Source organism: Periplaneta americana, chromosome 1, assembly GCF_040183065.1.
Source record: "Periplaneta americana isolate PAMFEO1 chromosome 1, P.americana_PAMFEO1_priV1, whole genome shotgun sequence".
Lineage (NCBI taxonomy): Eukaryota > Metazoa > Arthropoda > Insecta > Blattodea > Blattidae > Periplaneta > Periplaneta americana.
The window spans coordinates 212,736,351-212,760,783 of NC_091117.1; the positions used below are offsets into that span (position 1 = coordinate 212,736,351).

Consider the following 24,433-nt stretch of genomic DNA (forward strand, 5'->3'; position numbering starts at 1 on the left):
TGGAAGCTAATCTCCAACTCACCTGGCTGAGAACCCGAGAAGAGTTATTCTACATCAAATGCCAGGAAAGCCTCAAGTCATACAATTTATTCTCATTCTCGAACGATATTCTGTTTATTTTAAATAGTTAACTATGTTTGTTTCTTGTCATTATTTGTGAATGAAGGAATAAGACCTATTTTTATGTACTTAATTAGATTTTGGAGATGTGATCATAAGGTAACCGTTTTACTGTAGCTAATGATTTAGTTTTATTAAGTGTTGTGAAATTTTAATTACCGGTATATTAATATGTTAAACTTTATTGTATTATTTTAGTGATATATGTTAAGTATGGATAATTACATGTAAAATAATTTTATTATGAAGTATATCATTATACAGTTATGTTTTCCGTGATTTTTGCTTGCTAAGAATAACTGTAAATGTCATTATTCTGATAAGCATTTTTTTCCCGATACAGAACCATATATTTATTTGATAAAATTTGTTATGTCTGTGGCTGCCAGGAGAATCTTGTGGAAAGTAAACATCACAAGCTCGCAAGAAGTCTTCGAAGTGGCATCTCTGATAAAGATGCCAAGCCTAATGCCAGTGTTCGTGATCTCCTTAATACCATTGTCGCATATCCTCCTACAAAACAATTGACAACTGAAGAGCAAGATTTAGTGTGGAAATTCAGATTTTATCTTAGTAACCAAAAGAAAGTAAGTACAAGATGCTTTCTTGTCTCCTGTTTCTAATACTAAATTGCATTCTTTTGTTTTCTATGCAAAAAAAAAAAAAAAAAAAAAAAAAAATAGAGTTGACTTTTAGTGATCTTGTTGATTTGAATTTAAAATGGAGTATGTATAATTATCGGTGTTGAAATAGAGCTAGAATTTAAGATATCACAACTTATAATTTATTTATTTATTTTCATGTTTTGTAACATATGATTAGTAGTAAGGAACATAATGGATTGTTTGAGTGAAAGGTAGAGAATCTGTAAAGATGGTAAAATCTTGTGGACGTACATTCAACAGACTACAAGAATGAAGAGTTAAATTTATATAAATGCTATCATTGACATAGTAAGGCTTTTGACATTTAATTACTTAACAATTCATATATTATTACATTTTTTTTTGTGGTGTATTAAACATTTTTGTCATTTATACTCCATCATTTTTTCAGTTCAGTCACATAACTTTCACAGGTCACAGTTGGTTGTGTCTTTAATTTTATTTTTGACGAGAAAGAGAATACTCTACTTCTTTCTTTCCTTTATCTAATTTTCTTAGTTGTTACTCCTAATTTATTTTCGTTGAGTTTTACTATACAAGATTTCTTAGTTTTTTTTTTTTCAACCGAATTTTTTTTCCTCTCCTGATTGATTTTCATGTTTCTCTTAATCACTTCCAAACTCATTGTTTCCAAATTTCTTTGTAAGTTTGCTTGCGAGATGGCATATATATCGTGTTCAAAGAAATTTTTGCATGTTTTTTATTGCAAACTTATCAAATATGTGATATATATTTTTTTTTTGAGCAAAAATTTTTTGCATATTAGTTTATTGCAAACTTATGAAGCAATATTCAGTATTTTTTCTTGAGCACACAAATAAATTTGCGTATTTCTTCATAAGTTTGCAATAAAATAATACGCAACAATTTCTTTGAACACTGTAGTTACAGGTTTCATTCTCTAATCCCTAAGTTTATATTTGCTCAGTTTCGTTTTTATTTCCTTAATATCTTCATCCATTGATATTATAAATAAATATGGTGATAATATATCTTCTTGTGTTACCCCTGCAATAACCATAAATTCTTCTGATTTATTTCCTATTTTGGCATAACCTCTGCTTGTTTTATGGAAGTCTTATACCACTTTTATTTGTAACTAACTGAAAAGACATTATTGCTTGTTTGCGTATTCATTCTGTAATATTACTGTTCAGAGCTAATTAATTTAAAGGAAATGTATGGAAAACAGTAACCAGTATTCATTAGAATAGCTTGACAAAGAATAATTAAATATTTCATGCCTCACTGAAATTTTCTATACCAGTACTAATAAATTTTGAACACTACGTGCACATAATGTTTTTCTTGGTCCATATCCACACAAAAACATATCTGATAATAAGACTTCATTTTGTAGGCCTTGACAAAATTTTTAAAATGTGTGAACTGGAGACTGAGTGGTGAGGTGCGACAGGCCTTGGACATGCTTCAACAGTGGACGCCGATGGATGTAGAGGATGCGCTTGAGCTTCTCAGTTCTAACTTTACACACCCGGCTGTGCGCAGATACGCTGTTACACGGCTCAAGCAGGCTCCAGATGAGGTAATTATCGTAGTTGCAGATACCAGAATTTCATATTTAAATTTTTATTGTCTCATTAATCTTATCTACCTAACATTGAATTAAAAAATATGTCTTTACAATTTTTATGTAAAATATTACAAGCGAAATATCTCAAAATACAAGAGATAAATTCTTCCTCTCTCTATGGCAAGTATTATCTCATTGACTCAAGTATTCTCTAAGAGGAAAATGAAGTTTTATATCACTTTGCTGTCTTCGATATTGCTTGTACTGCATTTTATACTACATCAAGGACGATGATGTTGATAATTTATTATTATTATTATTATTATTATTATTATTATTATTATTATTATTATTATTATTATTATTTGAGGAGCTTTTGTTATCCAGTCTGCTTCCAAAAAACCTGAAAGTTAGAATTTATAAAACAGTTACATTACCAGTTGTTCTATATGGTTATGAAACTTGGACTCTCACTTTGAGGAACAGAGACTAAGGGTGTTTGAGAATAAGGTGCTTAGGAAAATATTTGAGGCTAAGAGGGATGAAGTTACCTGACATAATGAGGAACATTAAATCCAGGTGAATAATTTCGAGGGAAAAATTGTTCCGGGGCCGGGTATCGAACCCGGGACCTTTGGTTTAACGTACCAACGCTCTACCAACTGAGCTACCCGGGAACTCTACCAGACACCGACCCAATTTTTCCCTCTGTATCCACAGACCTCAAAGTGGGCTGACAACCGTCAAGCAACCGACATTGAGTGCACACTAACTCAATGTGACTTAAATTGTGGCTTTCTGTTAACGAACAGTGACGTGTATTATGCAAATCAAGCTTTCAGGTATAACTCCCTGTAAAGTTGATTGGAATAATTTCGAGGGAAAAATTGTTCCGGGGCCAGGTATCGAACCCGGGACCTTTGGTTTAACGTACCAACGCTCTACCAACTGAGCTACCCGGGAACTCTACCACAAAACAAATTAAACATTTAAAAAAAATTGCCTAGAAAACTTTACTCACCATTCTACAAAATTGTTCTTTGAATATTAACTCCTTCTATTTGCCATAGCGAAGCATTCAATCTATTAAAGTAGAAGGTGAAAAAAAGATTAATGAAAAATGTCCAACGTCTGTCCTCTGCATGACTGTTTTACAGCTATGTTAAAGGGGTCACTGACTAGTCATGACTTAATACTTTGCAACAGCAGGGTTGGAGGTTGGAACCTCTTAAGCATCACGTGTTTGGGAAGAGTGAAGGCAAGACCGACCAGCAACAATTTGGCCATATTCCTAACATTCTTTTGTCCTTTGTGTTTTGACAACTTACTGCTGGCGAATCCAGTTACCTTCATATTTCATTTAACCACAAAATATTTCTAAGAAAAGGAAACCCAAAATAAATAGCTAAACGCAAACAAAATCTTTTGTGCAAGATCGTGCGTATTTGCTTGGTTTCCACACAAAACCAATCCGCGGAAAGTCTAAAATTCCACATTCAGTATTCCCAACCTAACACACATAACAATTTCCCTCTTCTTACCGCTTAAGTGACATATTGATTTTACTGCTTTAGGCTTTTAACATTATTTTTAGAGACGTTCAATATAGTAATAATTATAAATTGGAAACTTACCACTGCAATTTCACCTAAATTACACTCTTAATTATTGTTTTTAAATATTTGCAAAAATTAAGTAAACTCTACAACTCCACTAAAGTTACTGCATTCGTGATGCAAGTAACATTAAGGAAGCCGGGAAAAAATCAACAAGATTCCAGACTCATCATAGACTGGGGGAAAAAAAAGACAGACGTATATCACGGCCTGCTGGAGTATAGTAAACACAGAAAACATTTTAAAGCAACAATGTTGAAGATAGATATTTTTGTTTTGCAAATTTGCCGTCATTAAACAGAAACCAAGATGGAGATTTCATTGCAACTAATTAGAAATTCGTCTTTCAGGTATGTAATAAACGATCTTCGCACAAAATAATGTACGATACACGAGCGGTATGTTTTCTTTCAATTCTCGGAAATTAAAAAAGCTCAACAACCTTTCGCTTTTTCAAACTTTTCTCGAACATGAAAACTTCAACATACCGCTCTTGTAACGCATATTACTATTGTCATTGTTGATACAAAACATGTGAATAATACTCGGAGAACTGTTAAAACGATTAGTTGTAAAATTACCACTTTTTGGGGATCAAATATGACCTTATGCTAAAATAATACACGTTATATTAACAAAAAAAAAAAAAACCGTGTTATCGGGTTCAGAAAGTCTAGAAAAGTGTTTAATTTAAGTTTGTGAAAAGAAACTGAGATAAGAAGTTGACATGTCATAGAAATTCGAATCCAGCTCATTGTCATTCCACCAATAATACTCCACAATTACCCCATTCTGCGAGGTCCTGAACATTGTATACATTCGCATGTAATAAAGACTATTATTAAATCAACTTCGTAGATCAAGATGTTATAGTAAGCAGAAGAAATAATTTGAATTTGCTGAAATCCTTCTAATGCTGCAATTTATATTCCTGATTATAATATTATCCAACCAGTTTCCTGAAACCTACTGATCATTTTGTTATTTTCAGGAATGTAGTGACGATCTTTTATCTTAGCAAATTATAACCCCTGTTATTGTCTTTGCAGGATCTATTGTTGTATCTACTTCAACTCGTCCAAGCTCTCAAATATGAAAATTTTAACGAAATAAAGGAGGGTTATAATAGATTGTTCCCAGGACGGGACATATCCTTGTCATCACAAGAAGATTCGCAAAATGAAAGAACAATAAGGTAATGCCTCTTATTTATCTTCTCTTTTAATATGAGCACATTTTGCTACTGCATTTTTTTTATTGCATATTTTATCTTAAATACTCACCACCTCTCCTGGTCCCGGGCAGCCAGTTTGGAGGCAGACATGTTAAATCTACTATTATATTTTCATCATACAAACAATCTATATATATAATTTGAACTGGTAATGGAAATTACGGGAAAATGATTGAACAGATTTTAATGAATGACCCGTCATTTTGAAGCTTGGCATCCAAGGATTTTCAGAAAAATAGTAACTTTCAGTGAAACGTTAGTTTTCCTACATAATTTTCCTATTTTCCAAAATCCATCTTTCGTCAATTTTGAGAAATACTACAATAAACAATAGGCTATTACACGAAGGCCATGACCTGCAGGATTGCTGACATATTTAGAGTTCAAATTCAATTGGTTATTAGAAATTTCTAGACTTACTAAAATAATTTACAGGTCCGATTTTGTGGTGTGTAATTTTCTGAGTACAGGTATGTATTGGATATTAAAATCTACAAAATCTAAGGTGGTTTGATGACAGTATTACCATTAGAAATGAAATATTATTATAGTTAATGCTATGATGTGACTATTTTTCATTAATTATACATATTAAACCTATATTAATGATATGAAAGTGAAACGTTTTGGGGTTATGTAAGTAGATGTAGAGAATATCTTAAATAAGACCTTGATATTTTCTGTAATTTACTAAGTGGCGGCTACAAAACTTACGTAAGATAATATTGTTAATAAAAATCAAATTTTCATAGTTATTAATCAAGTTGGGTTGGGTGTTTTTCATATACTTAATGGCAGTGTGGTGTAGATATTTATATGCGTCATTCTCTTCAGTATTTGCTCGAGAGAGCGCAAAAATTACAGTTCCTAAGGAAAGACCAAAAGGTATTACTTATCGATAAAATAAGAGGCCTACAAACCTATAATCCACAATAACCTGAAATAGTTATTGCTTTACTCCCATATGAAAAACCCACTGATCGTCCTGACATTGTTACTTGCATTTTCGCTTTGAAACTCAAAAACTAAGGTGGATAGGTTCAAGAAAAAGTATTTGGCATAAAAAAATTATTTACAAGGAATATGTTTCATTATTATGGGAGCAAATAACTTTCAAAATGTCTGGCATTCATCATTGAAAATAAATCTGGTAAATTTTTATTTGAACGTCTAATGAACTTAGTTTGCAGCATTTGCTGCACAAGCCACTAGTTTAATATATTTCATAGCTTATGTATGGTCGAGAAAGCACAATGGATATGATATTTTTTTTACTTTGTCAGGTAATGGATAAATTCCCTGGCGCTTATCTGATGTCAGACATAGTTTACTTCTTTTCAAAAGTACATTCAGCAATATTGATGGTCATTCCGTGTTTTCATAGTCATTTCAACACTGCTCATGCATTTTTTAAGTGTTCTACTTCTTCACTAAAAACTTTGAAAAGGCTATAAATAGGGCCCATAGCAGTCAGCAAAGTGTAGTCTTTGGATCACGTTATTCATGAACCTCTGGAAGGTTTATGAAGCATGTTGAAGTTCGAAAGCCATGATGTAAATTCAGACATACTGAATGGTATCTTTATGGCTGTTCCTCTACATGGCAGCAGTGGTGGTCATTGTGTTCGTGATGATGATAATTGTGTGTGTGTGTGTGTGTGTGTGTGTATCTAGTACTCAGAATTTAACAGTGAAGTTATTTTCCTTCTTGCTTCTCAATATTTGGATGTAAGATCCACAAAACTCTCAAGTAATTGACAATTTGGCAGTTGTTCCATGTCCATTTCCCCTTCCTTTATGCCCAATAAGCATTTAGGAGAAGTCAATAAACTGATATGATGAAGGTGTTTACTGAAGCATTCGTGATCAGTAACCAATGTGAACATGGCCATAGCAATTTTTTGAGGTAGATCAGGTATTAATTGTAAATGTTTCAATGAAATTTTCCATGTTGAAATTTGGTGTTTTGCTCTTAAATTGTTGTGATGCTTGGAATTAATTTTTCTTTTTATAACCCATTCATTAGACTCTTATGAAAATTTGTAGTTCTTTTATTTTGATTTTACTTCCTATCTTAGCTAAAATATCAGCTTTCTCATTACCATTCAGCCCACAGCAAGCTGGAAAACTATATTCTTTTTTAAATTTTTATTTTGTTTTACCATGCAATGGATTTCTTAAATTTTTTCTATTATAGGGGATTCAGTTAAACTAATGACTTGGATTGCAGCTTTATAACCAGATAGGAAATAGTACATTATGCAACAAGCCTATAATGGTAGTAATTAAGACGCGAGTTTCATGATTTTCGTACGAGCATCTTAATTACCATTATAGTCAAGTTTCATACGACTATTATAGTCAAGTTTCATACGACTTTTTATGCTCGACCATATTTCTAACTTGAAATTATTGATAAGTATTCATGTTATTCTTATCTGACTGAGGAGCGGAACTAACCTTGTGCAATACCTCGTAAATTGTGAGATGTGCGCAGACGCACGTATTGATTTTTTCCGAGAAACAAATTTTGACATTGACCTTGATATAATCTAGAGAGTAAAATAAACATTAATCTTGATATAACCTTGAAATTGAATTAGACATTGAAAACGAGATGACAAATTAAATTTATTTGAATATTATTTACAATTAACGCTAATTATTATAGTAACAGAACTAGTTGCCTTTCGATTGCATATCCGAGGATAATCGATACTTGCGCTTTCACATTGCTACAATGGTATTTTCTGATTGGTGGAACACCTGAACTTTAATGAATAGGTGTACTTTAATGAGGTCCATTAAAGGGCTGCTACCAGGTGTATAATTACTACATTTCGGCATGGTCGAGCATAAACTATATTATTACATTTGTGTAACTAAACAAATATTTTGGAATTATGTGTAGATGGCTTCAACTTCGCCATTAAAATTAGTTGTATCTGCCAACATTTTATAGAAGGTGAAGTATAGGCAAGTACTTGCTTCAGATTTCATCAATATTATAATAATTGTATATATGCTTTTTTTTTCCAGGGATCCAAAAGAGCTTGTTGAAACCACAATGAAAAAGTCTTTGAGTTTCAACCCCACAGAGCAAGGTGTGGGATCTGATGTGCCTCCTCCAGTCGCCAGATCGAACTCTCTGCTTGACAGTTTGGTGCAGAGCAGTCTTCCTGCAGATCAGCCAGATTCCAATCTGGAGACTGCACAAGAGGGCCAATGGGGACCAGAAAGGGAGGAAACTAGTCAAGACCTCGCTACTTTCTTAATACAAAGGGCCTGCCAAAACTCTACTTTGGCAAATTACTTTTATTGGTTAGTGTCTTACTTATTTACTTACAAATGGCTTTTAAGGAACCCGCAGGTTCATTGGCGCCCTCACATAAGTCCGATATCTATATGTGTTTATTGTTTGTAGTGAAATTTTCGTATCATATATGTTGTTGTTGTTTTCTAATGCCAGGCGTTTGACAATAAAGTCATTTGACCTCTTGCACTCCAGTATTTTTCAAAGATATTATCATGGCCAGCCACTGAAGCACAGATTTGTTCCGAATCCATTTCTTGGTTTGAGTTGCACAATGGGCAGTTAGGGGACTGATATATTCCAATTCTGTGCAGGTGTTTGGCCAAACAATCATGGCCTGTTGCCAATCTAAATGCAGCTACAGACGATTTTCTGAAAATGGCAAGTTGTAGCCGATTTAAGTGAACACCATATTTTAACGTTTTGGTGGCTACTTCATTCACACACAACCCCCAGAATGTCTGGAGGACCCAGGGTTGCCATACGTATGACTATAGTCGTACGCATACGAATATTTTTTGACTAATTGTACGAGGTACGAGTGCACTCAATGTCGTACGCAATTTTGTACGACTATTTCGCTGAAGATACAAAATTATTACGAGTTACAGCTCGCAAGGCCACCGGCCGCAATTATTTTCAAATTTGACCCTAATCTAAGCAAGAAATGAATAAAGCAGAAAGCTCACGCAAGCAAATTATTTTGGAACTTATAATATTGGTATATAATTGAAATAAAATTAATGTTTAATTCGTCCTTTTTAGACAAGCTTTCTTCATTCAATAGTATGTCCTTCACTAATATAAAAGGAACATATTTTAAGAGTGGGGAAAATGCTTTGAAAATCGATTTGGTGACTACGCTTGTCATTCAAGTCATAATTTGTCATCTTGAGCTCTAGGTTTCATGTATGCTAAAGTAATACCAGTTTAAATTAACTTCCCTTGTACAGTATGTTTGATAAAGGAAGTATTTTATGAATGAAATAGTACCGCAATAGGATTAAGGAGTCTAAACGCGTGACATTATAGCAGTGTCGGTTTTGAGTTGACTGTAGTGAATTAATTTTATATAATTATCAGCTGTCGTATTGATTGATACTAAATAACAAAAATGAAATTTCTTCTGATTAAAATATAACAATGTTGTTTCTGAACAACGTCATCGTGCATGCTTTACGGCGATGACATTTTTGATGATGAAGAAATTAGTGGTGATTTGTTTGAATGTCTAATGTCATTATGGATGTGAACAATATATAATTATTAGTAGTATTCTTTACTGAGACTGAAATTTTGTGGTACAATTATATGATTTTATGATGCTTATCAACTGCGATAGTTATCTAGCGTCTGATTGAGATTAAGATGGTAAAGCCAGCGAAATAAATCCACGATCCAGCGCCGAAGTTACTCCGCATTTTCTCTTAATGGTTGAGAGAAAATCCCATAAAATACTTTAACCAGTTAACTTGTCCCAATCAGGATTTGAACACCGGTAAACTAATAATCTACAGCGAAGTGAGAGATGTACGACAATTTTCATGAGTTGGTACGATGATTTTGTTTCCTTTATCTGGCAACCCTGGGAGAACCACACCTGCTGTTGGTCGACGGGTCCATTGGACAACCTAATATTTAAAACTGTTAGCACCATCAATTCTTATTTCGTTCATATTAGGAACTTCAGTTAAATATATTGTATGGGAAACACATTAAGTAAGAAGTCTGTGTATGAGGCTATGGCTACAATATAAGTAACTTTAATACTTAACTGTTTTTCAGTGAAAAGAAAGAACATTGCATCAGCATATTTTAAACTGTGTTAGTATATTTGTGATGTGACAGTAATCATGTAATGTTTCATGTGCAGGTATCTCTTAATAGAATGTGAGGATCAGGAACCAGCTGTGAAACAAGACAGCAAAGTACGAGATATGTATCTTACAGTGATGAAGACATTCTCCCAAGTAAGTGAAATAAGCCTACTGAGAAACAGCTTGCAAATTTATGCTACTCTTAATTTTCATGTTATATTTTAGCTACTTATTATTGATTATAGATATTAGTATTTAAGTTTCTTGTTTTTATTTACTTACAGACACTGTTAAAGGGTAATTCAGAGTGGCAGAAACGGAGAAAATTTTTATCTAGGCAACAGACATTTATAGACAAACTAGTGCGACTAGTAAAAACAGTTGCTCGAGAAAGTGGGAACAGGAAAAAGAAGGTATGTTTTCACAATTATATTTATTTTTTTTCTTAGCTGTTTGAGTTATGACTTAATGCATTTTCTTGCACGTGCCATAGCTGATATTTTACAAAAACAATATTCATTTTTGAAGTATACTAAAGAACCTAAAATATATTTTGTATGTTGTGCCTGGAATTGTTCAACTACTGCATTTCCTAAACGTTTCTTAATCTGAGAGGAGATTTGTTTGCTCCATCATACAAAGTTTAAACATTATTCACGATTTTTATTCACTATTCCTTTAGAATTTATTTCATAGCTATTTATCAGTACATGCTGTGAAAAAAAAAACACATGCAAGAAAAGCATTGGTTCAGATTAAGTGACCAGTAATGACTTAAGGACCTTGGAAACAGTTCATAGTTCATGCTAACCAAAATTCGTATTAATCAATCATTTATTTTAAGAGAGTTCATATTAATGAGGTTTTACTGTATTTCTTGCAAATCATGCCAACGACAGTACCTACAACTGCTGCATGTGTATCCTGCAGAAATATACAAATTTATACAGGGTGCGCCAAAAAAAAAAGGGAGGAGTAACTGCACGAAAGAGTCGGTTTGAGCTCTTCATTCACTATATTATCGAACATTAACAAGGTCAACAAGTCTCCCTTCATTACGAACAACGTATTCCACGTGTGTGATCATCGCATTGACCCTGGCAGAACACTGGTCTGATAAGAGAATCATTATTGGGTGTTAATGTGAAGCAATCTTCTGTCAACATGTCAATGAGATCGAGACTATTATGGGGAGTAGGAAAAGTCTGTTCCTCGTGACATAGTGTCACGTGGAAAGAGTTCCTTTAGCAGTGTTGTATTACCTTGGTCCACATGTCTTGCTGGAACACATATTCGAATTCCAGACCACGAAGGTCTCAAAGCAATTGCAAATTAACCTGTTAATCACTTGTTCCCTGTACACAGCAACAGTAATTGTTATTCACTGCCTATTGTCATCTTCCGCGAAATAGAGTCAAGTAACACTGTGTTTTGATGATATTGCATCCCTTTGGACATATTCCTCTGGTTTCTGCCAACCCAGGGAACACATGTTTTCCTTGTTAACATGGCCACATAACAAAACGTGATATTCATCCAACTACCACCAATAATTACTCAGGTACTGTGGATCATATACAGGTTCCTTACTTATGACTGCAATAATGCATATGTTGAATATACAGTAATGTGAGGTCCTCGGTTCAAGAAGAACTTGTATGCAGTATGTTGTTGCTGTTTTCTAATGCCAGGCGTTTGACAATAAAGTCATTTGACCTCTTGCACTCCAATATTTTTCAAAGATATTATCATGGCCAGCCACTGAAGCACAGATTTTGAGGTGTTCCGAATCCATTTCTTGGTTTGAGTTGCACAATGGGCAGTTAGGGGACTGATATATTCCTGGGCAGTTAGGGGACTGATATATTCCAATTCTATGCAGGTGTTTGGCCAAACAATCATGGCCTGTTGTTATACCACCAGCATTCCATTGTAAGATGTTTAGTTGATTCTGTACCATTAAAGTAGTCCCCGCCCGGAGATCCAATTGGGGGACTATTTTACCTCCGGATAATTTTACCTTAATGGTACTCATTTCATATTGGAGTGGTTAAATGGCAAGTCGTAGCCGATTTAAGTGAACACCATATTGTAACGTTTTGGTGGCTACTTCATTCACACACAACCCCCAGAATGTCTGGAGGACCACACCTGCTGTTGGTCGACGGGTCCATTGGACCTAGCTGCGAGATCTTGTTGATCACCAGCTTTCCCTCCTTAAGCCACTGGAGGACGATTTTAGTGCCATAGCAGGTCAGCACTAGGAACAGAAAAGTAGAAAGAGGAGGAAGGAAAGGGAAATGAACCCCTAGGCCTCGAATGCTCTAATGCTGTCGGGGTCGAAGAAAGTAAGAGTTCAGTCAGTCAGAGGACTGGATAGGAAAGGGTAAAGAGGGAATTAGGTATTGAATAGAGGAAAATTATACCAAATTCAGTCATTAACTCATCAAGCTGACCAGTGCTAATTGATGAGTAGCCCCTCCCTTTAGTTCAGCTTGTAAAATTATGCTTACTAACAGCTGCACCACGGGAAGGTAGGGATGGGGCATTGGGTATTTGTCCAGGTTGGTTCCTTAAAGCCTTCAATGGGAAGGATTAATGGCTCTCCCCTCTGTATCCGACAGATACCCTTTTGCAGCCAAGCGTGCATCAGTTTCATTTACCATATGACGCACACTGGTTTGTTCGTGCACAGATCTACAGACATATGCCATATGCTTTTCTTGGGGAATTGCAGCACTTTGTCCAATACACAGCCGTCATTGTCATTAGTTCTGGTATTTAGTGGCCTTGCTGATTGTCGTGCATTGTTTTTCTCTCAGACCCTGTGATTGTAAACATCTGAATCTAACTCAGTATGGTTTTGTTTGGATGACCGTCTGTTTGAAATTATTCTTCAAACCCACTCTCCAAGGATGGACCCTGTTCCCATCCTATACCGTAACTTTCGAAATAATGCTCAACACACCATATTCCTCCGCAATCTAATGCAGCATGCCAGTCACCAATTATTCACCTATTGATAAGAATATATGTATACATTCATTAATACAAATACAGTTCAGTTACTTTCGTTTTTCTTTTGGCACACACTGTATTTAAAAATAATGAGATTAAGAAGACAAACCTTTACATTAGATGTTTTGTCAGGAAACTTAATAATTTCACGCATTGTTACGTTATTAGTAAAGAAATAAATTTAATATTGTTAACGTTAAGTTTTCTTCATTGTAGACAGAAAGGCTACAGGCACTACTTGCTGACCCAGAAGCTTTCAAGATTAACTTTGCATCATTTGAACCTCTACCGTTCCCACTTGATCCTGATGTTCACATAAAGGGAATAGTTCCAGAAAAGTAAGTATGTTTAAAAGATGGCTTGTTCAATGTTTAAACATTCTGCTGTCGTATTTTATATTGAACACAGCTATTACACGATCAGCTTCCTTCTTCTAAAGCCAACATTTGTTTGAAATATCCGAAGATTCATGTGCACATGCATTTGTAAAAAATATGCGAGTTTTCATAAAAATCAGTATTTTCCCTGGACCAAAATACAATATGGCGTTGCTACTAAGTGGCTATGATGTACTGAACATTTACCAATTTAACTTTTCACTTTCCGAAACATCAACAACTATATCGTCTATCTTACTTGTCTTAGACATACCCCTGCCACCACTACTAAAGAAACGTGATCAAACGATTTAACACTTCATTGCACTACACTGATAGGTCTCTGCAAATTAGATTCAAACATGAGCACAGCTTAAATTATATGATTGCTATTGGCCCAGTGATCAATAATGCATTCAATATTGTCAGTACCCGGTATTCTTAATGGAATATAATTTAATTTAAATGGAATAAAATATTGTGGGAGAATTAATATTAAAAGAGGAAAACAAAGTGTGTATGTTAGTAATGTATTATTACTATTAAATACGAGAAAAATTCTTACCAGCACCGGGAATCGAACCCAGAACCTCTCAGCTCTGCGCGCTGAGCGCTTGTACCAAGTGAGCCATGCCGAGACACGATCCACGGCGCCGGCCAAACCCCCCTACGCTATTTTACGGCCTTACTACCTGCCGGCGCCATGGATCGTGTGCCAGTACGAATTTTTCTCGTATTTAATAGTAATAATACAATAGACTAATTCATATTAGTCGTGTAATATTCAATGAGGTGGGCGAGACCTCATACATATGAATATTTGATGTATTAACTGTTAGCAGTTGTCACAAACTGATGTTGAATATGGCCACAAAGTCATTTAAATATGCGTTCCTGCATATATGACGTGTATCGTCTCAAGTGCAGGTAGTAAGGCCGTAAAATAGCATTACGAGAGGGGTTCGGCCGGCGCCGTGGATCGTGTCCCGGCATGGCTCAGTTGGTAAGAGCGCTCAGTGCGCAGAGCTGAGAGTCCTGGGTTCGATTCCCGGTGCCGGTACGAATTTTTCTCGTATTTAATAGTAATAATACAATAGACGAATTCATATTAGTTGTGTAATATTCAATAAGGTGGGCGAGACCTCATACATATGAATATTAGATGTATTAGTAATGTACTTAATAGTGTGTTTTGATGACTGTTAAAATAAACATAGTTGAGTTTTAAGGTTGCATGCATATCATATTTCTGTCCTGACTGCCTACACTTGAACTGGAAACCAAAGTGTAATAATAAAATAGTATGACCGATCGTTGTTTATTTTTTCTTTATGTTTACTGATGTATTAAAAGAATTTCGTGTTAAATTAGTGTTCTTCCTTTCTGTAAAAGAAGCTAATTTTTTTAACTTAAAACATTTCCGAAAAACCCGTTTAAAAAAGTCTGTAGGTGGAATGCTATATGCAAAGTGTGCTTCTGCACACAATCACCATGAAAACCTCAAAGTCCATATTATTTTGTATCATTTAGGACATCTGGATATGCACAATTTTTTTAAATTTTATTTTGTCACTGGTGACTGCTTTGCTTTGCAGGGCAACACTCTTCAAGTCTGCTCTTATGCCATCGAAGCTTACATTTCTCACCACAGAAGGCACTGAGTATGTGGCTATTTTCAAGCATGGAGATGATTTAAGGCAAGACCAACTTATTCTTCAGATGATCACTCTAATGGACAAACTTCTTCAGAAAGAGAAGTTAGATCTCAAGCTTACACCTTACAGGGTCCTTGCTACTAGCACAAAACACGGTAAATACAAAATGGTTTTATTAATTAATTAATTTATTTATGTATTCATTTATTCTTCCATATCTGTTACGTCATTGCAAACCATTGAACCTGTTAATCTTGTCATTGGGTTGTAGAGCTTATACCATTTGCAGCTTATATCCTCTCACATTCAATAGTAATATGCGTTACAAGAGCGGTATGTTGAAGTTTTCATGTTCGAGGAAAAGTTTGAAAAAGCAAAACGTAGTTGAGCTTTTTTAATTTCCGAGAATTGAAAGAAACCATACCGCTCGTGTATCGTACATTATTTTGTGCGAAGATAGTTTATTACATACCTGAAAGAGGAATTTCTAATTAGTTGCAATGAAATCTCCATCTTGGTTTCTGTTCAATGACGGCAAATTTGCAAAACAAAAATATCTAGCTTCAACATTGTTGCTTTAAAATGTTTTCTGTGTTTACTATACTACAGCAGGCCGTGATATACATCTGTCTTTTTTTTCCCCCAGTCTATAAATGCGAACTTAAAAGAAATAGTAAGGTTATGTAATGATTTATTTTTCATTTTAATATTTTAACAATATTATTTATATAACATATTGCAGTAATAACATCGAATACGATGAATCTTGTTGATTTTTTCATGGCTTCCTTAATGTTACTTGCATCACGAATCCAGTAACTTTAGTGGAGTTGTAGAGTTTACTTAATTTTTGCAAATATTTAAAAACAATAATTAACAGTGCAATTTAGGTGAAATTGCAGTGGTAAATTTCCATTTTATAATTATTACTATATTGAACGTCTCTAAAAATAATATGTTAAAAGCCTAAAGCAGTAAAATCAATATGTCACTTAAGCAGTAAGAAGAGGGAAATTGTTATGTGTGTTAGGTTGGGAATACTGAATGTGGAATTTTAGACTTTCCGCGGATTGGTTTTGTGCGGAAACCAAGCAAATACGCACGATCTCGCACAAACACTTTTACAAAATACACGGTAGTGGTCATTTTGTTCAATTACATTACTTAGCAATTAAAATCTTTTGAACATCACGTAATCGTATCTATGCAAATGTCCTTATATTTTTGTTCAGAAGGGATATATTCTTTTATAATAGCCTTATTTATTTCTGTTACTGTTCATTGTTCATAAATTAACATACTGCAGTGTTTGAAATTACAGTAGAACTCCTTTTTAACGAATCTCAGAGATTACTTTTTTTTCCTTAAATAGGGATTTTCCTTAAAAGGGAGTTTACATAAAATGGGAAGAAAAGGATAAAGTAACTAGTACTAATATGTATGTTATATACCAAACATTATAATTATTTAATTAGGCTTACAATTATTATTTACAATACATTTCATTATAATATTTTCTAACTCCTTAAATTATAAGGCACGAATGTTTTTCAATTTGGTTGAACCTGAATCACACTGAAACTGAATATTGAAATTGGGATTGATGTTATCGGGGCTAAAGGGCCATGGTCTGTTGGAACTGTTGTTACCATATGTTTCATCTCTTATTTCGGCAGACGTCATCAGTGGTATGGCAAATGGGAGCGCAAAGATCTCATTAGAACCAACCTCTTCTATTCATTATGATTATAATGAGGGTAAGCCTCAATTGAGTTTCCGGTAGGAAACGTTATAAGCTCAAAAGACATAAAAGAATGTATTTTCAGAGTACTGTTATTTTATACACGTGTCTCATATTTAGTTTCCGTCACTTTTGTTTTGAAGGTTTTCTTCAATATATCGAATCGACTCCAGTAGCGGAAGTTCTTGGAACTGAAGGTAGCATACAGAACTTCTTCAGGAAACATCATCCATCAGAAACAGGTCCATTTGGCATTGCACCGGAAGTCATGGATACCTATGTTAGTAGCTGTGGTAAGTATAAGTTACATTTGAGCACAGATACATCAAATTAACACAGAAAAAGCCAGCCAGTGATCTGTCAGTTGTTGAATCCAATTTTTTGGACATCTTTGAAATAATCTCATTAGCATAATTAAAATAACCAGTAACTATATACTTCAAACCTAATATTTGTGTATTATTTGTGTTGTGTGTTAATAAGGAAAATCCATGTTTATTCAGTTACTAGCCGTACCCGTGCGCTCTGCTGCACTCATTAAAAATAAATATAAAGAAATTACATAATTAAAATAGGACATTAGATCCAGGGAACATTCGTGTTTGATAGAAGGATAAATCGTTTAATATGTTACTTAATTTAAATTGTATTTAAATAATTAAAATGCGATCATTTTGGTCCAGAGATCACTCATTTGGTGCAATGACAATTCCTTTAGCAGGTTTCTTAATTGTTATTACATGCAACCATAGTTTAATGAAGATTGACATTTACATTTATTGTGTATACTTTATATTACTTGCTATATGTTTCCATTGAATTATGGTAATAACTTAATTTTAACCCTTGTTTTCTACGTCTTCAGTAAATGGTGCTTGGCCCACTATGGTTCTGAACCCTTCAAATAACTTAAATAGTGATACAGCATATATAGTGATATGTAATTATATTTCTTTCTGTCGAAAATGTAAGAATTCACGATCTCTTATGTACCATTGCCATGGAATGAATAAATGTGTTTTTTCTTCCTATTAAAAAGTTTTATATTTTGCACATAGGAGTTATTGCAGGAACAACAACGCTATAATCTGAGGCGGCGGTGAAAATGTATTATATTGTTATTTTAAAAGTCTTGTATATCCTTTAATCGATATTACTTCATACAAACACAGAAACATTCTCTGTAGGCTATGTTTAATAGCTTTCGTTTGCTGTTGTCCAAGGCCCCTTGTAGACGAAGTCATTTGTTTTTAATTTCATTACAGTGCCTTAGATGGCGTTGTTATATAAATTTTAAAACTCAGTTCTCTCATTAAATATCAGTCCTATCAAAATTTTGCATAGAATAAAACTTATTGGAAATAATAATAAAAAAAATTGTTATGTAACATTTTTCACGAAAATTAATAATGAGGGAGATATTTTGATTTATTTAATTCAAGTCCCCTTATAACCCCCCTTTTAAATAAAATATTTTGAATGCCATATAGCCTAAAATCTAAGTTAAACGAACTTAATGTATATTCCAATTTTCATATAAATCAGTTCAGCAATTATCGCGTGAAAAGGTAACAAACAGACAGACAGACAGACAGACAGACAGACAGACATACAAACAAAAATTTCAAAAAAGCGATTTTCGGTTTCAGGATGGTTAATTATACATGTTAACACCAATTATTTTCGGAAAATCGAAAATTACCAGAAAAATTTTGGCTACAGATTTATTATTAGTATAGATGAGCAAATGATAGAGAAATAAGCTTCACATGGTTGCAGTTTCAACATTTGGCACAATGAAATACGAACTTTTTTTTTTATATATACCAATATTTATTCAATTATCTGGCAAAATCTCGTATCTGGAACTAGCCTGGTCCCTTTGGTGCCAGTTAAGAGGAGTTCTATTGTATATAGAACTTTCAATTTTTTAAAGAAAAAAAACATAAACAGCATGGAATAATATCAAATATAGTAAACAACAATAGTGTAAAATATTAATTAATTATAAAAGTATAAATGATTGTGAAGAATTCTTAAGGCATCTTATAAATGATTGTGAAGAATCCTTAAGGCATCTTATAAATGATTGTGAAGAATCCTTAAGGCAGCTTTTATTATATCATCTTAGAAATGTTCTCTTATATTTACAATGGTTTCATTATTCTTCTTCAAAACCCTTATTCCAATTCTTCTAGCAAAATTTCTGAGTTCACTCTTACTACATTGCTTTTCATCTCTGCCATCCATTTTTATTTTTACTAATAAGTAACTCTTCTGTATATTGGTTTTCATTACAGCTGGATACAGTGTGATCACATATCTCCTGGGAGTGGGCGACCGTCACCTGGACAATTTACTTCTCACAACATCAGGAAAGCTGTTCCACATTGACTTCGGCTATATTTTAGGTCGAGATCCTAAACCTCTGCCACCTCCCATGAAACTTAGCAAGGAGATGGTGGAAGCAATGGGTGGAATGAGCTCAGAATACTACCAGAAGTTTCGCAGACATTGCTACAATGCCTTTCTTCATTTGCGCAGGTGGGTTTAATGTTGCAGCTGTATTAAATGTTATTTGTTGGTTAAATACCAATAAAAGTTATTTTTCTGTCTTTGCTGACTAGAGATTACTATATTATCCAATACATTTATACTTTTCTGAAGGTAGTTTTCTGAAGTTGAATTGTACTAAGTGAAATTTTATACAATTTCCAGTTTTTTATTTTTATGTTAAATTGCTTACAAGGGAATTGTTAATGAGCCAATGTCAAAACCACTCTTGAAACTGTTGTTGTTGTTTTCTAATGCCAGGCGTTTGACAATAAAGTCATTTGACCTCTTGCACTCCAGTATTTTTCAAAGATATTATCATGGTCAGCCACTGAAGCACAGATTTTGAGGTGTTCCGAATCCATTTCTTGGTTTGAGTTGCACAATGGGCAGTTAGGGGATTGATATACTCCAATTCTATGCAGGTGTTTGGCCAAGCAATCATGGCCTGTTGCCAATCTAAATGCAGCTACAGACGATTTTCGTGGAAAATCGGGAATTAACTGTGGATTTTGATGCAGAGAGTTCCATTTTTTCCTTTGAGATTGTGTTATCAAATTTTGTTTGTTGAAGTCTAAGTATGTAGATTTAATAAATCTTTTCACAGAGTAATACGTAGATTTAGTAGCAGGTCTGTAAGTAGCAGTGCTGCCCTTCTTTGCTAAAGCATCCGCATTCTCGTTTCCCAGGATTCCACAATGGGATGGTATCCATTGGAATACAATTCTTTTATTGAGTGATATTAATTGAGAGAGCATTTTAGTCATTTCTGCTGTTTGAGATGAAGGTGTGTGTTTAGAGACTATTGATAGAATAGCTGCTTTGGGGTCTGACAATATAACTGCATTCCTAAATTTATTGATGTGGCATAGAAGATTCCTGAGACATTCACTTATTGCAATGATTTCACCATCAAAACTTGTTGTTCCATACCCAAGAGATCTATAAAGTGAAAAGAGACAGCACGTAACACCTGCGCCGGCACCTTGTTCTCTGGAGATTAAGGATCCGTCAGTGTATAAATGAAGCCAGTTTTGTGGAGGGTACCTAATATTAATTGTCTCTAAAGACAATTGTTTTAGTATTTCAGTGTTTACTTCTGATTTTAGTATTTCTTCTGTTAAATTTAGATTATATTCTATATTTAATAGATTTAAAGGGTTTGGTTTAATTTGTAGGTTTTCTTTTAAATTCGGGATATTGATTTTCTGTTTTAATTCTTGAACAATGGATATGAAACTTTTTTGAGTTTTCAATCTACAGAGAGGACTGTATGAATGCCAATTGTTTCCTGGTACTCTAATAAGTTTTTCATATTAAATCAGTGCTTTTTCTTCTATTGTCATTTTGATGCTGTTAATATTAATGAGGAATCTCATAGAATCTATTGGAGTTGTTTTGATTCCACCAGTAATGAGTCTGAGAGCTTGGTTTTTAACATATTCTATTTCCTTTATGAAAGGTGAAGTAATTAAAATTTCTCCGCAGTATGTCAGCACTGGCTGTATAAACATTTTGTATGTAGTGTTCAAAGTATTCCTAGAGCATCCCCATTTCTTTCCTGCTAGTCTTTTTAGAAGGGGGAATCTTTTACGAGCTTTTTCAGAAATGTATTTCAAATGGTTGCTCCATGTTAACTTACTATCGAAAATAACTCCAAGATATTTGGATTCATAAGTCCTAGGAAGGTGTTGGCCATTGTATTGGATATTGAATTCTCTTTCTTTTTTACCAAGTGAAAATATTTGGTAGTTACTTTTGCTTAAATTGAGTGTCATCAAATTTGATGTATTCCATTCATGTAGTTGATTTAGAGTTTTAAGAGCAGAATTTTGAATTTTGTCTCAAACTCTTGAAACTGCGTACATGGGTAGATCCTCACAGCAGATAGCCAAATATAAAAAATTATCTGCCCACACTAACTGTAAGATTGCGAAGTTTGAATAAAAGTTTAGCGAAAAATTGAGGAGTAGTTCCTGTCTAGAGTAGCTGGGGCAGCACATTAGCTTTGCATGTTACTTGAAAAGGTAGGAGGTAAGCAGGATGATCGGCCTGATGTTCACTTTTGCTGTTCTTGTTCTTAACATTCATGCATACTTCAAAAATATTTTTTTCTGTTATTATCGTCCCCCTATCTCTATTTCTCTCTATTTTCTGAAGTCACACAAATACGCCTACACCAAAAATGAATCACAAATTCACCAAGACTTACCCAAAATGCTGACAGATGCTGTAACACTCATTTTGACTGTGTCTTAATGTGCTTGGCTACAAGGATCTTACGGGGCAAATGGAAAAAAATGTTCTAATGATTCTGCTAAGTAAGACCAGATAGTTTAAAAGTCTTGAAGCACTGCTCAGCCAGTTGGTGCCCCAAGTTCTATGCAGTCATTGGCATTCCCCTCCATGAAAACATGGTGCTCTTTCCTTCTACAGTCAATCGTGAGTGAGATTTCATCAGAGTAAATAAATGAACGCATGTATTTGTACAATATTTCATTTGTATCCAAATGTTGTATCTTATGTACTGTTACCCAAAAAGTTCAGGGGGTAGGTACACCATTGGCCTGCAAAAATTTAGTGAAATTTATTTTTTTTTATATCCAGCTACTATAGAAGCTAAATGAACAAAGCTTTTCATGCTCAAAATACATACATTACACTTTATAAAACATTATTCAGAATATTAAAATGGCTAAAAATTACCTGTAAAAATAATATCAAATTGCATAAGTTTTTTTTTACAACTGTAAAGCATTTACATAATAAAATATCCAATTAATTAAATATCTGCATGATTCTTTTACTGGAATGTTTTAAAGACCTACACCAACAACATAGTCTAGGATATTTTACCTATTCCTTCAGGAAATATTTTTTTTTCTTAATCGAAAATTTAAAAAAAATTTAATATTGAAAGTAACAATTAAGAAAAAAATATATTTCCTGAAGGAATAGGTAAAAGATCCTAGACTGTGTTGTTGCTGTAGGTCTTTAAAACATTCCAGTAAAAGAATCATTCAGATAGTTTAATTGTATATTTTATTATGTAAATGTGTTGTGGTTGTAAAAAAAAACTTATGCAAATTTGTTGTTATTTTTACAGGTAATTGTTTACTATTTTAATATTCTGAATAGTGTTTCATAAAGTTTAATGTACGTATATTAAGCATGAAAAGTTTTGTTCATTTAGCTTTCATAGTAGCTGAGATATAAAAAAAAAATTAATTTCTATATATTATTTTAATGTACCGAAGTACATATGATATTTCCATGCAGATATTCTGCGTCATCATACGATGAAAGAGTAATGGAACGGAGAAAAATTCTCTCCGGCGCGGGATTTGAACCCGGGTTTTCAGCTCTACGTGCTGACGCTTTATCCACTAAGCCACGCCGGATACAACTCCGACGCCGGTTAGAATCGTCTCAGATTAAGCTCCAACTCTTGGGTTCCCTCTAGTGGCCGCCCTCTGCACTACGTCATAGATGTCTATGTGGCTTAGTGGATAAAGCATCAGCACGTAGAGCTGAAAACCCGGGTTCAAATCCCGGCGCCGGAGAGAATTTTTCTCCGTTCCATTACTCTTTCATCGTATGATGACGCAGAATATCTGCATGGAAATATCATATGTACTTCGGTACATTAAAATAATATATATGATATGCGTAAATCACTTCGTGATTTAAGACGGCGCTTATTCCGTCGGATCCCGGCCAACTAGTCACTCATATCGAGTGCACCTCAGCACATGTGTGGACTTCGGTCCTGCGTTCATAGACATCTATGACGTAGTGCAGAGGGCGGCCACTAGAGGGAACCCAAGAGTTGGAGCTTAATCTGAGACGATTCTAACCGGCGTCCGAGTTGTATCCGGTGTGGCTTAGTGGATAAAGCATCAGCACGTAGAGCTGAAAACCCGGGTTCAAATCCCGGCGCCGGAGAGAATTTTTCTCCGTTCCATTACTCTTTCATCGTAAAATTAATTTCACTAAATTTTTGCAGGCCAATTATGTACCTTCCACCTTAATTGAGACTTGAGAAAAATTTTCATTTCAAAAACTTTCAAAGTAATTCTTGGAGAAATTATTTTGTTTTAAGTTGTCTTCTGAAATAAATATGGACGTCATATTATTAATCACGTCTTTAATACTGTATTACATTTTACTCATATTCTTTTTGTGTTCTGTTGTACTGTGATTTTTAATCTTCTGCAGAATTTATGTAAGATATTTCTTAATTTTATTCCAGAAATTCAAACCTGATGTTAAATTTGTTTTCACTTATGGTGGATGCAAGTGTGCCTGACATTGCTTTAGAGCCTGACAAGGCTGTGAAGAAGGTACAAGACAAACTGAGACTAGACTTGGAGGAAGAGGAAGCAGTCAGTTATATGCAGACACTGTTGGATGTGTCTGTCACAGCTGTCATGGCTGTTCTTGTAGAACAGCTTCATAAGTTTGCGCAATATTGGCGGAAGTAACTATTTTATTCATGGCGTAAGTAATTTGCTATTTTTTACTTGTAAAAATATATTACTGGTATTCTTTTCACATGGAAATAAATATTCCGAATTTTTGTGAAATTATGCAGGCAATAATGAAGAAAGTAGTAACGGGGATTCACATGTAAGTTACAAGTTTTAATATGTAGGCTTATAATTATAAAAATTTCTTAAAAACTCGAAACTTTAAAAGTGTTGAAACTGTTAAAATACCGTATTTGCTCGCGTAATTTGCGCCCCCGCATATTTTGCGCACCCTAATTTTTAAGGGATTATTTTGAGCTTT

General features: G+C 34.1%; 1 protein-coding gene and 1 non-coding gene across 3 annotated transcripts in view; one reads left to right on the forward strand and one right to left on the reverse strand.

Moving 5' to 3' along the window:
* Pi3K59F (phosphatidylinositol 3-kinase 59F) overlaps positions 1-24,433 on the forward strand; it is a 50,161-nt gene that overhangs the window by 21,852 nt on the left and 3,876 nt on the right. For both annotated transcript variants that reach the window (XM_069837951.1, XM_069837945.1), the window contains exons 7-17: positions 510-707; positions 2,146-2,331; positions 4,985-5,130; positions 8,208-8,489; positions 10,355-10,451; positions 10,583-10,711; positions 13,533-13,654; positions 15,289-15,503; positions 17,233-17,382; positions 19,390-19,633; positions 23,895-24,142. In XM_069837951.1, the coding sequence (XP_069694052.1) occupies positions 510-707; positions 2,146-2,331; positions 4,985-5,130; positions 8,208-8,489; positions 10,355-10,451; positions 10,583-10,711; positions 13,533-13,654; positions 15,289-15,503; positions 17,233-17,382; positions 19,390-19,633; positions 23,895-24,126 (2,001 nt within the window). In that variant the 3' untranslated portion in view covers positions 24,127-24,142. The remainder of the gene's footprint in view (positions 1-509; positions 708-2,145; positions 2,332-4,984; positions 5,131-8,207; positions 8,490-10,354; positions 10,452-10,582; positions 10,712-13,532; positions 13,655-15,288; positions 15,504-17,232; positions 17,383-19,389; positions 19,634-23,894; positions 24,143-24,433) is intronic.
* On the reverse strand, positions 2,924-2,996 carry TRNAN-GUU (transfer RNA asparagine (anticodon GUU)). Its single transcript has one exon. It is a non-coding gene; the product is annotated as a tRNA-Asn (tRNA).